Source organism: Alexandromys fortis, unplaced genomic scaffold (assembly GCF_014885135.2).
Source record: "Alexandromys fortis isolate MF-2015 unplaced genomic scaffold, M_Fortis_MF-2015_v1.1 scaffold_65, whole genome shotgun sequence".
NCBI classification, from domain to species: Eukaryota; Metazoa; Chordata; class Mammalia; order Rodentia; family Cricetidae; genus Alexandromys; species Alexandromys fortis.
Genome location: NW_026067986.1, coordinates 3,430,415 through 3,443,500, shown reverse-complemented (window position 1 = coordinate 3,443,500; position 13,086 = coordinate 3,430,415). Strand labels below are relative to the sequence as shown.

The 13,086-nt window shown below is 47.7% G+C and overlaps 1 protein-coding gene across 2 annotated transcripts in view; it reads right to left on the bottom strand.

The window, feature by feature from the left end:
• Positions 1-13,086, bottom strand: part of Rftn2 (raftlin family member 2) — a 40,686-nt gene that overhangs the window by 24,278 nt on the left and 3,322 nt on the right. For both annotated transcript variants that reach the window (XM_050159252.1, XM_050159251.1), the window contains exons 2-3: positions 4,672-4,855; positions 2,841-2,955 (exon numbers count right to left, since the gene is read on the bottom strand). In XM_050159252.1, coding sequence (XP_050015209.1) covers positions 2,841-2,955; positions 4,672-4,855 — 299 coding nt within the window. The remainder of the gene's footprint in view (positions 1-2,840; positions 2,956-4,671; positions 4,856-13,086) is intronic.

Here is a 13,086-nt window from a genome sequence, read left to right as displayed (position 1 = left end):
CGCGTGTCATGGCATGATAAACATGAAGTGGGAGGGACCACCTGTAGGAGCTCGTTCTCTCCGACCACGTGAGTTCCAGGGATTGAACTCAGCTCGCCAGCTTTGATAGCCACGCCTCTTCCTGCTGGGTTGTCTTGCCAGCCTTAGAGGACTGACGATTTTAAATGCAGTATTTTAAAACCCCGAGAGGAGAAAAATACAAACCGAATATTAAAAATAGAACGGACAGGGGTGGGGATCGAGCTCAGAGTAGAAGGCCCGCATGCCGGAGGCGTGCACGAGGCCCAGCGTTCAATCCTCAGTACCAGATAGAAGGACGGGAACTAAAAATAGAGCCGGCACTGACAGACAGCGAAAGCTGTTCAACTCTCGGTCTTCACACAAAGTGCCTGTTCAGAAATACTTGGCATTCGCCGATTGCGCTTGCTCATGCCCAGGGCAGTGCTGGGATATTCCGCCTGTGTGCTTCCTGAAGCCTTTCCCGTACAGGAGAATCCTGTGACAGCCGACACGGCACTTTCCTGTGGAAGTGGGTCTTTAATGTGTCCAGGGAGTCTGATTCAGAATAAGCGCTGTGTGGTCATCTATCAGGACCCAATGAGTAGCGATGTTTTTGTTTGCAAAAGAGACTGTCTGGAGCGGGTTTCTCCCCAGAAAAGAAATACCCAGAAGGGCAGCCGTAAACAGTGTGTGCTCTTCAGAGAGCTCTGTCTCCCTTTGCCACCAGCGCAGATGAACGGTGACTTTGTACCTCAGTGAGCAGCGCCGTTAGCCGTTCTGAGTGGTGACACCGCCCCGCAGACGAGTCTTCGCAAGCAAGCGGTTTCTTAGGGTTTGAAATCAGCGACAGAAGCACACGGCATCATTTCCTTTTCTCTTTCCTTTGTAGCCCAGTCTGATCTGGTGCTCAGTCTGCCTGCCTCAGCCTCCTACACGCAGGGATTACAGGTAGAAACCACTGTGCCTGGCTCAGAGGATTGTTAACTGTGGTTAGGACGCCCCACTCTGGTCTCACAATTTGTTTGTTTTTGTTTTTTGAGACAAGGTTTCTCTGTAGCTTTGGTGCCTGTCCTGGGACTAGCTCTTGTAGACCAGGCTGGTCTCGAACTCACAGAGATCTGCCTGCCTCTGCCTCCTGAGTGCTGGAACTAAAGGCGTGTGCTACCACCTCCTCCTGGCCTAACTCAGAATTTTTACGTGAAAGTGCCTTGGCTTGGGTTCTTGACTCTATATTTAAATTAAATAAAGGCTAGCTGGGTGTGGTGGTGGTCAGTTTAATCCCAGGACTCAGGAGGTAGAACTCACTCAGGTGTGAGTTCGAGGCCAGTTTCAGGGACAGAGTTCCCGGACTGCCAAGTCTACACAGTGAACGTCCATTTCAAAAACAAAACACACACACTCCCCCGAAACAACAACAAAAACAAGCAGAAGGTAAGAACTTATGAGTAGACTAATGTGACTGAAACAACGTTCACCAAATATACTATCAATTTAGAATATGTATGGATATGTATATATATATATGTATATACATATATATGTTTTTCTGGGTTTAGCCAATCTACATTTAGTGTTCAACTTTTTATTTATTCGGCTTCCAAAGGATGCAGCAATTGCAAATTTTCCCTTGATTTTTTTTTCAAGTTAATTTTTCTTAAAAAAACATAATTGATTTCATGCGAACTCCCCATTCACAATTGAATATGTTTATTTTTTTGTTTTCTTTCAGACTTTTTTTTTCATCTTAAAAAAAAATCCCACCCCTTTGTCTCATCTGAAACTTCTGGAATCTATTTTCCGTGGAACAATTGCCTACTTCCCCAAGTACTGACTCAGTCACAGCTAGTCTTGCTTTTTTTGTGTTGCGTGTTTGTTATTAAACATCTCCTTCTTTGTTAGGCAGGGTTTCTCTGTAGCTCTGGCCGTCCTGGAACTAGCTCTTCTAGACCACACTGGCCTCGAACTCACAGAGATCCGCCTGCCTCTGCCTCCCGAGTGCTGGGACTACTGCCTGGCTGTTATTAAACTTCTTCTATGCAGTTGAATTTACTTCTGCTAGCTCTGTTCTGTCTTACTGGCCCTTGTTTATGGTTTTGTGATGGCTAATCTTGGCTGTCTGCTTGGCTGGATCTGGAATCAATTAACAGGCAAGCTCATGGAATTTTCTTGCTCAGATCTACTGCAGTGGGCAGGCCCACCCTAAATGTGGGTGGCACTTCTGGTGGCACCCCTGATCGAAGGAAATGAAGACACCCAGCCTTTGCTTTTGGCTTGCCTGCCTTCACGGGTTACCAAGGTCGTTTATGCTGGCGCCAACCTGCCGGCTGCTGCTTTTGACTGACATTCGAACCCAGCTCCTTTAGCCTCCCAAGACTGAAGGAAGACCAGTGGCTCTCCGGAATCTTCCAGGCCTTAGGGACAGCTAAGGCATTTGGTTGTGGAAGGAGCAGCCACTGGGTCTCCAGCCTCAGTATGAAGGTAGCTGTTGCTGTCCTATGTAGGCTGTGCTGTGTAAACCAACCTGGCAAGCTCCTTTAACACACTCATCCTTTTGTTCTTCCTCCAGAGATCCTGACGAGTGGAGTTTTCATTGATATACAATTTGGCTCACACGCTTTACGTTTTGAATTCTGTAGAATAAGCCATCGCCAGTTCCCTAATCTTGTGGGTCCTGTACTGTAGTTCAGGCTGGTTTTGAGAACTCAGCCTGGAGCCGAGGATGACCTTACACCCGTGGTCCTCCCCTCACCCAGTGCTAGGATTACAGACTGTGGTTGTCAGGTGAGAAGGGAAACTGCTGCTTAGTGTCGCCGTGAGGGAGGCGCATGCGCACCCAGTACCTTCTCTATGAGTTCCTTCGCTGCGTTGTTGGTCTCCGTCTCATAAGGTAGAGGACACTCTTCTATCACGAGTCTTGCGTGCCTTTGTCCACCTGGGGCTGCTGGGTGCTTGGGGCTGCAAGGAGAACATGGCCATGGTCAGGTGCGAACCGCTTCTTTTCTCCCATGTCCACGTGAAAACCACGAGCAACTCAGAAGTGAGGTCAAGGCTATCCTTTTGCGATTTCAATCCCAATGGTTACCACAATCAAAATGCCACAGACACGCAGTGATTCCTGTTAACTACATTTCCTTGTAGCACGAATCCTAATTGTTTTTAATAATAAAAACCCGGAGTCAGATATTGAGGGTGAAAACTGAGAGATCAGAGAAGCAGAGCTGCCGGCCACTAGAGAGACCTTTAACCTCTACCGAATCCTCAGACCAAAGGGGCGATCCTGTCCTCAGACTGCTTCAGACTGCACCCAAGGACTGCAACTGTCTCCACCAAACCTCAGACTGCATCTGAGCTCCTGTCTCCTCCATATCCCTTCATGTCTCCACCTCCCTAGTGTTGGGATTAAAGGTGTGGGACTCCCAAATACTGGGATTTAAGGTGTGCACCACCTCTGCCTGGCCTCTGGTGACTTAGCTCTGCACTCTGATCTTCAGACAAAGCTTTATTTGCTAAAGCACAAACAAAATATCACTACATTTCCCTAATTTAAACCTTCAGCAATTTGATTCCCAATTTAAAGTGAATGAAAGAGCTTTGTTATTGGACAGAGCATAGGTAAAAACAATCTTTTTAGAGGCAGATAAATGTCTGTTTCCCAGCCCTGCCTTTCCTTTACTGATCTCTAACTTCTGCCAAGTTTTAGCGCTTCTGAGCCTGTTTAACACCAAAAGTGGGAAAGGTAGTTGGCTATCCACAGTTGATGGAGTTTGTCATCAGGACCAAAGCTTAGGTTCAATCCCACTACCTCCCCCTCTCTCACCCTCTCCCGCGCCCCCCCCTTACATTTAGCATTTATTATGCTATCTAATTTTGAGACCTTGCTGTGGTAGGGCTTTCTGCTACACAAGGTTTATGATGTGAGCTGGTTTCCTCATGAGAACAGAGGGAGTTGGAAGAACGCAGAGCGGGCTGCCTCGTTTCGCTCGGAGCTTACGCTCATTGCCCTAACGCGTCTTCAGGTGGTTGTACAGGAGTTACTACACCCAGCTTTTTGGCGTGCTTCTTAGGTCTATTTCCTTCCTTTTGCCCATGGCATCTTCACTTAGTGCCTGGTTATTTGGCCCCAAAGAGTTAAGACAATGGTCAGGAGGGTTTGTGTTATTTTGGCTCTTTTCTTTTGAGCTAGAATCTTCCGGTGCAGCCCACACCAGTGTCAAAGTTGGGGTCTTCGCACCTCACTCATCCTCCTGAGTGCTGGAGTCACTCCCCAACCCTACATGTACCAACACCCTTGGCTTAATCAGGGGTTTTAAAGGTGTGTGAGTTTCCTTATTCCAATTCAATTTCAGCTGTGAAAAATGTGCCTTGGATCATCATCCCCTGAGTGTCCTTCATTTTCCATCACACCTTCAAAATTTCCTCTCTTTTAGATTAAAGAAAACCTGCCAGGCGGTGGTGGCTCATGCCTTTAATCCCGGCACTTGGGGAGGCAGAGGCAGGGGATTTCTGTGAGTTCAAGGCCAGCCTGGTCTACAGTGAGAAACCCTCCCTGTCTCAAAATATCCCCTGAAAACCAAAATCCAACGAACCAAACGAAAAAAAAACGACCTCCTCAAAAGATGAAAACAAATCCATCCCTCCGAATGGCCTCCTATGGGACTTTCTGGAGCTCACCTTGCTTTCAGGCGAGACAGCACCACTCTGTACAGGTGACTTGCTGGCAGGTGTTTCCGATGCCCCACAGGTTGTAAAACTGGATGAATGGCCCCAACGACGTAGCCCTTCAGATAGTAGTCTTCCACTTTGGCAACGATGTCCAGAACCGAGTTTATCTTGATGACTTCTGGGTTGGTTGAAGCTGAAAGACCAAAAAAAAAAATGAAGAGAAATTTTCCTATTGGTAACACTGTCGACCGGTATGGGAAAGGAAGAGGGTATGCAGCTGGGGAAGGCGTCTGCAACGTTACAGAGATATGAATTCCAATGGCTACGTTATGTGTAATATTTCTCACTTTATGGAGGACAGTTAGGACTGTTATCCAGAGGCGGGCTTGGCATTGATTATCTTGTGAATAAGAAAGCAATATGAAATCAGTTCCAGGTCCAGGCTGGCCTGGTTTCCCAGTCATGTGACCTGTGGAGTCCAGCACAGGAAGAAGGTTAAGACGCAGATGAGGAAGAAGGGTCAGGGGAAGTCCCTGTCCCCCAGCACTAACACTCCCGTGATGGAACAATCCCGCCATCGGTGAGCACGCACGCCAGCTTCTCGAATGGAAACGAGGCACTTAACAGCTATGCGGGCCAGCATGAATCCATTTCCTTCCATTTCTATTCCCCTTCGGATTTAAACTAATATCCTACATCTATTCTATTTTCTTCGTCACTATGAATAGAAACGAAAATGGAGAGGCCAGCCCTGAACTTTGAAGAAACATCTGGTCTCCATGTAAACATTCCAGCCCTGTCTGTGTGGCAAGCCTCTCGTCATTTGTTTGGGTTAACTCTTTATTAGCGCTTGGTCTACAAACCCCGCCTTTTTTAAGACAAAGCAGCTGAAAAACTATACAATAACGCAGAACAGACTCTTAAGGCTAAGGAAGAAAATATAACGTAAACGTATCTTTAGAACTGTGCTGATTGGTACACAATTAAAAAAAAAAGTCCTTTAATGGGTTACAAGGCATGGGGCAGGAAGTGGAGAAGTTAGCCTGACGTGCAGAAGTCCCCTTAGCCACGCATTCCTGCATGCTTTGACGTGACAGCTTGGACTTCTGAACCTGCCGCTCTATTTGACCTCAGTAAGCCTTTCTCCCCTTCCCTGTCCCCACCCCTGAGTTAGTTCTTCCTCCACTGGCCATTCTGCCCTGTGTTCCAGTTACTTGTTTATATACCTGTCCCCGTTGTTCGACTGGGAACTCCTTCAGGGCAAGGATCCTATCTTACGCCTTTCCGTACCTCACTCGTTCCTTAGGTCATTACGTTAAGCGGAATTATTGTTTGTTAAGAGAATAGGTAAAATTATCGTACAAAGATGGAAAGCCGATCACTACTAGCTAGGGGAAATAAAAAGTTTGGTTAGCAGAGAAAGGCAAAGTGGCAAACCCTGGCAGTGCCAAGGACCTGCCTTTCATCGTCTTGGCCATGAAAGCGAGAGTGGTCAAGAACACTGTGAGGACTGGAGCGATGGCTCAGGGGTTAAGAGCACTGGCTGCTCTTCCAGAGGACCCAGAGAGAGAGACAGCCAGTGTCTTCCCACATGGTTGTCTCTTCCTTGAGCTCCTGATGTGACTGACCTCAACAATGATGGATCGTGACCAGCAGTGTAAGGAGAAGGAAACCCCTTTCTCTCCACATTGTTTGTAGTCATGGTGTTTGCTATAGCAACAGGATGACAAGCTAGGATAAAGTCTGATGGAGAGGAACTGTGTGACTTTTATCCAAACGCCTTACTGAGCTGGCCTTGGTTTTCTGGCTGGCTTGGTAGTCACTACTAGGTGTGTATGTACATGCGTGTGTGTATACGTGCATATGCGTGTATCTGCATGTGTATATGTACATTATGTATGTGTGCATATGTTCATGTAGGTATATACATGCATGTGTATGTGTATGTATGCATGTATGCAAATATGTGTGTGCGTGTGTGTCTGTGTGTGCATATACGTATGTGTGCATATGCGCATGTAGGCATATACATGCATATGTGTGTATATGTGTATATGTATGTATGAAGTATGTGTGTATTGTGCATGTGTGTGTTGTAGACCAGGGTGTGTTGTTGTCGATCTCTGCCTCAAATTCAAGCTTCTCGTGGACAGCTTCTTTTCATACCCTCCCTCCATCTGAATGTTTTCAGCCGAGCTGAAGGCTGTGAGGAATTCAGAGCTCTCCCTGGAGGGCAGAGCAGTACACATGGAGGAAGGACTTTTCAACCGCTCTAAAGACTGGGCCATTATGTATCCATGACAGGCTCAGCCTCTGAGGCCCAGCCTTGGAGTTGACGTTCTTGCATTGGGCTGCAATATCAGAGGCTCTGTCCCCCTTTAAACACAGGAAGTTAAGGGGGAGTGGGTGTTTTTCTCCGTAGCAGCTGTAAGCTCTCTCCCCGGCTGAGGGCCTCGCACATTCTTTGAGAGGAGGGACAAATGGTGTTACAGCCTTGGTGGGCGTGGCTGGTAACTGTGAAATTAGTGCTACAGGATCTGTGAAAGCATCTCCGCATCCTCCAGGGCGATCATGAGGAGCCTGGGCACAGCAAGTTGTAATGGTTTTGAAATTTGTGCAGATGCTAAGTGAGTTTATATTACTACAATCAAGACTTGTTGAAGGTTAAAAAAAAAAGTTCTTCTCAAAGCTTCTAAACTAAAATATCTGTTGATCCATTTCATGTTCCTTCACTAAAATGTGCCCATGACAAAACTCGAACCTTGAAATGCAAGTCAGCAGGTGTTGTGTCTCATACTTGTCATCCCTACCCTTGGGAGGCTGACGCAGGAGGATTACTACACGTTCTAAAGTGTTACATAGTGAGTTTCAGGCCAGGCTGGGCTACAGCATGAGGCCTCAAAAAGCAAACAAACACACCAACCAACCAATCAACCAGCCAATCAACCAAAAAGCCCAAAAACCAAATTGGCACAAAGATACAAAGAGCCACGTTCCATATAAAGCTGAGAACTGTTAAACACTAGAAGCTCTGCTCTGACAGCACAATTCCAGGAAGACGGCACAAACCACACGTGTTAATTCCCACCAGCTCGCCTCTGGAGATTGGTTTGTATTTATAAAACACATCTAAGCTTCTTTTCTAAAGTAAAAACAGGGCTGGAGAGATGGCTCAGCGGTTAAGAGCACTGCCTGCTCTTCCAAAGGTCCTGAGTTCAATTCCCAGCAACCACATGGTGGCTCACAACCATCTGTGATGAGGTCTGCTGCCCTCTTCTGGCCTGCAGGCATACACACAAGAAGAATATTGTATACATAATAAATAAATAAATAAATAAATAAATAAATAAATAAATAAATAAATATTTAAAAAAAATAAAGTAAAAACAGTGTGAAAACACAACAAGCAACTTCACCACCATCTTACAGGGTGGTGGCCCAGCAGCCTGCATGCCCTCCCGGCGGCTGTAGAGCAGAGTCAGAAGCAGCGACTTCCAGCCTGTGCCTGGTTCTGTACAAACGGATCACATCCGTTCTGAACCCCTACAAACCCTTCCAGGTGGATTTTTATTGTCTGATTCAAGATTGAATCAAGATTGAAGATTCAAGGAGAGCGGTTAGGGAATTGATCCACATTGCTAGTCAATTCTGAGGCTGAGCTGAAACCCAGGCAGAAGGACATGGGAACTGGGACACTCAAGCGACCACAGGAAAGGGGACTTCATTGATTTGGACCATGTTTGTTGAGGATTTGTGAATTCAGGCATGAGGTCAGCTATACCAGTGGTTCTCAACCTTCCCAATACTGTGACCCTTTAATACAGTTCCTCATGTTGTGGGGACCCCCAACCATAAAACTGTTTTTGTTGCTACTTCATAACTAATTTCGCTACTGTTATGAATCATAATGTAAATATCTGATATCCAACCCCTGTGGAATAGTCTTGTGCCCCCAGGTTGAGAACGCTGGTGTAGATTGTGATAGATTGCTAAGTGATTTAATGTGTGGCTGTTCGGCTTATCTGATTTATTCTGTAAGTGAGAGGTTTTAGGTAACTGAGAAATACAGAATGCTTTGTTAATATCATTGTCTCGGTACAGTTAAATGAAGTAACATTACGGCGGTTTTTCTTTTCTTTTTGTCTTGTGTTTTGAGACAGGGTCTCAGGAGCCCAGGCTGGCCTTGAACACAGGGACAGTTACCCTGCACCAGCCTCCTGAGTGCTGGGGTTGGAGGCAGGAGCCTCCTTGCTTGGCACTGGACATGTGTCCTTCCGAGAGACTCATGGCGGTTTGGGAATCTATACTATCTTCCTCATGTACTGCGCAGCCTCCAGGCCCCAGAATTCCTCCCACTTCTGGCCTTTGCTCTTCCTGTCTTTCAGTCTTGTTTATCCCCACCGCCCTTTCAACTTTTCTCTGGAGGGCAGGAATAACACATCCAGGAAAAAAAGCGTGGAGACCGCTTTAAATACCGAAACTTCAGTAACCATTAATTAATCAAAAACGAGAAAGTGGCCTACTCCCCAGACACCTCCCATCCCACCAGCTCCAATCTTGGCTCTCTAGCTCTCTATTCCCACCACGCCTGACCCCGGCTGTCCAGTAACCACTGCTGGCTCTTCCTTTAGTTAGCGCCAGAGACCGGGAATGCAGCCCCAATCCCTATAGTTCAGTGTCTAGCGTGCTAAGGAGTGGTTGGCCCCTGGGCTCTTCTGCCAGGCCAATTGGTGGATGTTTTGAACCTTCTGATGGAATCCCACAGCGCTCACCGGGGTGTGTCTTCACTCAACACGTCGCAGCAGCGTTGGACTTGCCCGTGAGCCGTGTTTCTCGAGTTCTGCAGTCATTGTGGTATAACAGCCAAGGGTAGCCATGACATTTAGCTGTGTAGCCCCTTCGGCTGCTCAAGTGTAGTGTTGGGAGTTGAGCGCTTGTGACTGAGGTCAGGCGGCTCAGAAAGACTACCATGTTGATAGTCTGGCCCTGTGCCGAAACCGTTATTGCAGGTCTTCTGCAGTCCACTGATCCCTGAGTGAGTGTGCTCTTGCTTTGGGGATTCCCAATTCTTGACTTGGACATCCTTGGATACCCCGCGGTGTGTGTGGGCAGTGAGTGTATCTTCAGTTAACTAGAAAATGCCCCCCCCCTTTTTCTCACATGGTTGTTACTTCACTGACGCCTGTCTGTGACAGCCTCAGAACGTTAGCTAATCTGGGTGTTTTGTAGCAGCGGCTTCGGTGTGTGTGTTCCTGATCACAGGTGACTGGAATACAGTTTCACTTTCTTTGGCCACTTGGATTTCTGATTTTGGCTGTTCTTGTTGTTTTAACTTCGGCCCGGTGACTGCGCCCTGATCTACTCCTATTTTGTACAGCAACTGCAGTTGTGTAGTTACGGGCCTGCTTCTCCAGCCTGGTGAGAAGCCTGTTCCTGGACACCCTGGCTCTGTCACTGCCACTAAAGGCAGCTTTAACTAAATCTCTATTGTTCTATTTATAAATAAGACTCGAGATTCAAAGGCTGGGGTGAAAACCTGCGAGTTCAGAGAGGCTGGGTAGCCACAATAGCTAACCTTCTCTCCTCGCTGGTGTCTCTGAAAAGCCCGCGCTTCCGCTCTGCCAAACCAGAAAAGCCTGCGCCCTCCACGCCCCGCCCACCTACTTCCTGCGCCTCTGTACGTTTTCTGGATCTGATGTGGGAGTGTCATATATCAATCTGTTGATTTCATTGGTTAAGTTATAATAAACCAACTGCTTGGCCTCATGGCTTGGAACATAGATGGGAGGAGTAAACAGAATAGAATTCTGGGCGGAAGAGGAAGTGAGGTCAGACTCTGCTCTGCTTCCGGGGAGAGAGAGCCGAGACGCCATGCTCAGCTCTCCCGGGTAGACGCGATAGCTCTGCTCTCTGAGGCACACGCAATGAAGATGGACATAGGCTAGAATCTTCCTGGTAAGCGCACCTTGGGGTGCTTACAAACATTACTAGAAATGGGCTAGTCCAGGTGTGAGAATTAGCCTGTAAGGGCTAGAGTTCATGGGCCAAGCAGTTAAATGAATACAGTTTGTGTGTTGTTATTTCGGGCATGAGCTAGCCAAGCGGCTGGGGTGTTGGGGACGCAGCCCCTCCGCTCATATTTCAACATGGATCCCCTCTGATGCTCAACTACCTGCTAACTCCGCCTCCTGACCCACGGTTAATTTTATTTAATCGATGCAAATGCAAACCCGGGGCTCGCAGTGTGATCAAATATCCCTCAACATGTCCAGATTCTCGCCTATTCTTTTATCGGGCTGTCTTCTCTGTATTGTCTGGTGGTGGTAATTTACATATTCTGGACAGAAGCCTTTATCAGAGTCTCACTTATTCTTTATAGCTCAGGCGAGGTGGTACTTCTGAAGAGCCTTTCTGGACCTGTCCACTCCCATCAAGGGCTCTTCCTCCCTAGCCTTTGCAGCGCTGGCTGCGGCATAGTGTGGACGCTGGCTGAGCGTTTCCTGCAGCTGTGGTCTGCGCCAGTGCACAGAACCAGGCTTGTCTAGAATGTACCCCAGAGTTTAGCACAAGGCTTTTCAGACAGCTTCTCACCTGATGCAAGGACCCAGGTAGAAGAAGAAGCCCCAGAGAAGACGCAGAGAGCGGGCAGGAATGCGTGCGCATTGTCTCCTAGCCCTGACTGGTTTTTGGTTTGTTTCTGAGTCAGGGTCTCCTAGCACAGACCTACGGCGCAGACAAGGATGACTTAGAATCACGGATCCCCCTGCTTCCACTTATGGGTCCATGCTTGGTTTTATGCAGCACAGGGGACTGAATCAAAGCCTCATGCATAGTAGGCAGACACTACCAATTAAGTTACGTTCCCAGCTCTTGACGTCTTTAAAAGTGGGTCAGCTGTGTGCTATTAATAGCGATGCCCCCCCCCCCCCAGTTTTGGAACAGAATTCTTTCCCACAGTATTCTGCATTTGTGAGATTTGTTATTTTTCTCAGGTAGCCTATGCCATTTCAAACACAATGGAACACCCGATATAGCTTAGTAAAAAGAAAGAATAGATATTATATTCATCCTTAAGAGGATCCAGCCGATTTTATTACTAATTTCTCCCCTTGCAGCACTTTAACCTCTAAAAACCCATTGATTGTTGGGGGAAGTGCCCCAGAATTTATTAGATTGATACAGTTACACAAAATATAGCCTGACCTTTTTTCCTTTTTTTTTTTTGAGACAGGGTTTACTCTGTAGCTTTGGAGCCCACTCTTGTAGTCCAGGCTGGCCTCAAACTCACAGAGATCTGCCTGCCTCTGCCTCCCGAGTGCTGGGATTAAAGGCCCGCGCCCCGGTCGCCCGGTGACAAAATGTAGCCTGACTTTTCTTTCTCTTCACCCTGTCCCTTTCCACCCCTTTCTTTATTTCCGACAGGGCTTGCTATGTAGCTCAGGCTACCCCTCAGACTCGCAGTCTTCCTATCTCAGCCTTCCAAGACCTCGGTTTCTAGGCGCACGGCACCCTGCCTCCCTACTTCCTTTTAAGCTCTATTTCTGACCAGGTAAAAATCTTAAGCCTTATTGGCTTTCATTCTCTGCAGAACTCCATTCCTAGTCTTCTTGAATGTCCCCTGTATTAACCCTGCGCTCTCTGCTGGCTGGTGCCTCTCGTTCTGCCAGCTCCACTCTCCTTGCTTTTGTTGAGTTCTTCTCTTTATGGCTGTCCCCAACTCAGCCCACGACACTAACTGGGCCCATGCTCCCTCCTTTGAAGCCCTTTAGACAATCACTTCCGGCTGGCCGGGACTGCCAAGAGGAGTAAGAGCTGGGTTTAAAGAAGGAAGGGAAGTGGGCCGTGGACCAGCCTTGGAGCTAGAGGTGTTCTCATAGGAGGGACAGCGACAGCTGGCCTTCGGTGAGCCCCTACGAACCACAAGGTCCCCTTAGGTAGTGTTCTGTTGTTTGCTTTGCTGTCTAAACTCCTGCCTGATTCAGCAGCATTAGAATTCCCGTTTGTAGGCAGGGAGGCAGCTACAGCAGGACCGGGGACCCAGGAACTGGGACTAGCCGAGGCTTGTAAGCCTAATCATTACGATTTTCCTCCTTGAGCTGTAAGGGGTGGAAGACCAGAAAAAGCCCAAAGAGAGGGCAGGGACAGCAGAGGGAACGAGAGAACAGGCCCGGGGAGGAGTAAAGAGAACTGGAGGGCGAAGAGCCTGGGAAGTTTAAGCCATTTGTTTCCTGGCTGGGTTTGCGTGCATGTGCGTGTGTGTATGCGTGTGTTTGTACGTGTGCACACACGCGTGTGAGCTCGAGTGTGCCTAAGAGCGCAGGGAGAGCAGAGGTGGACACTGGTTGTCTCCCACGATTACTTTCCACATTATTTTTTTGAGACAGGCTTCTCTCTGGATTCGGAGCTTATGGTTGGTTAAGGCTG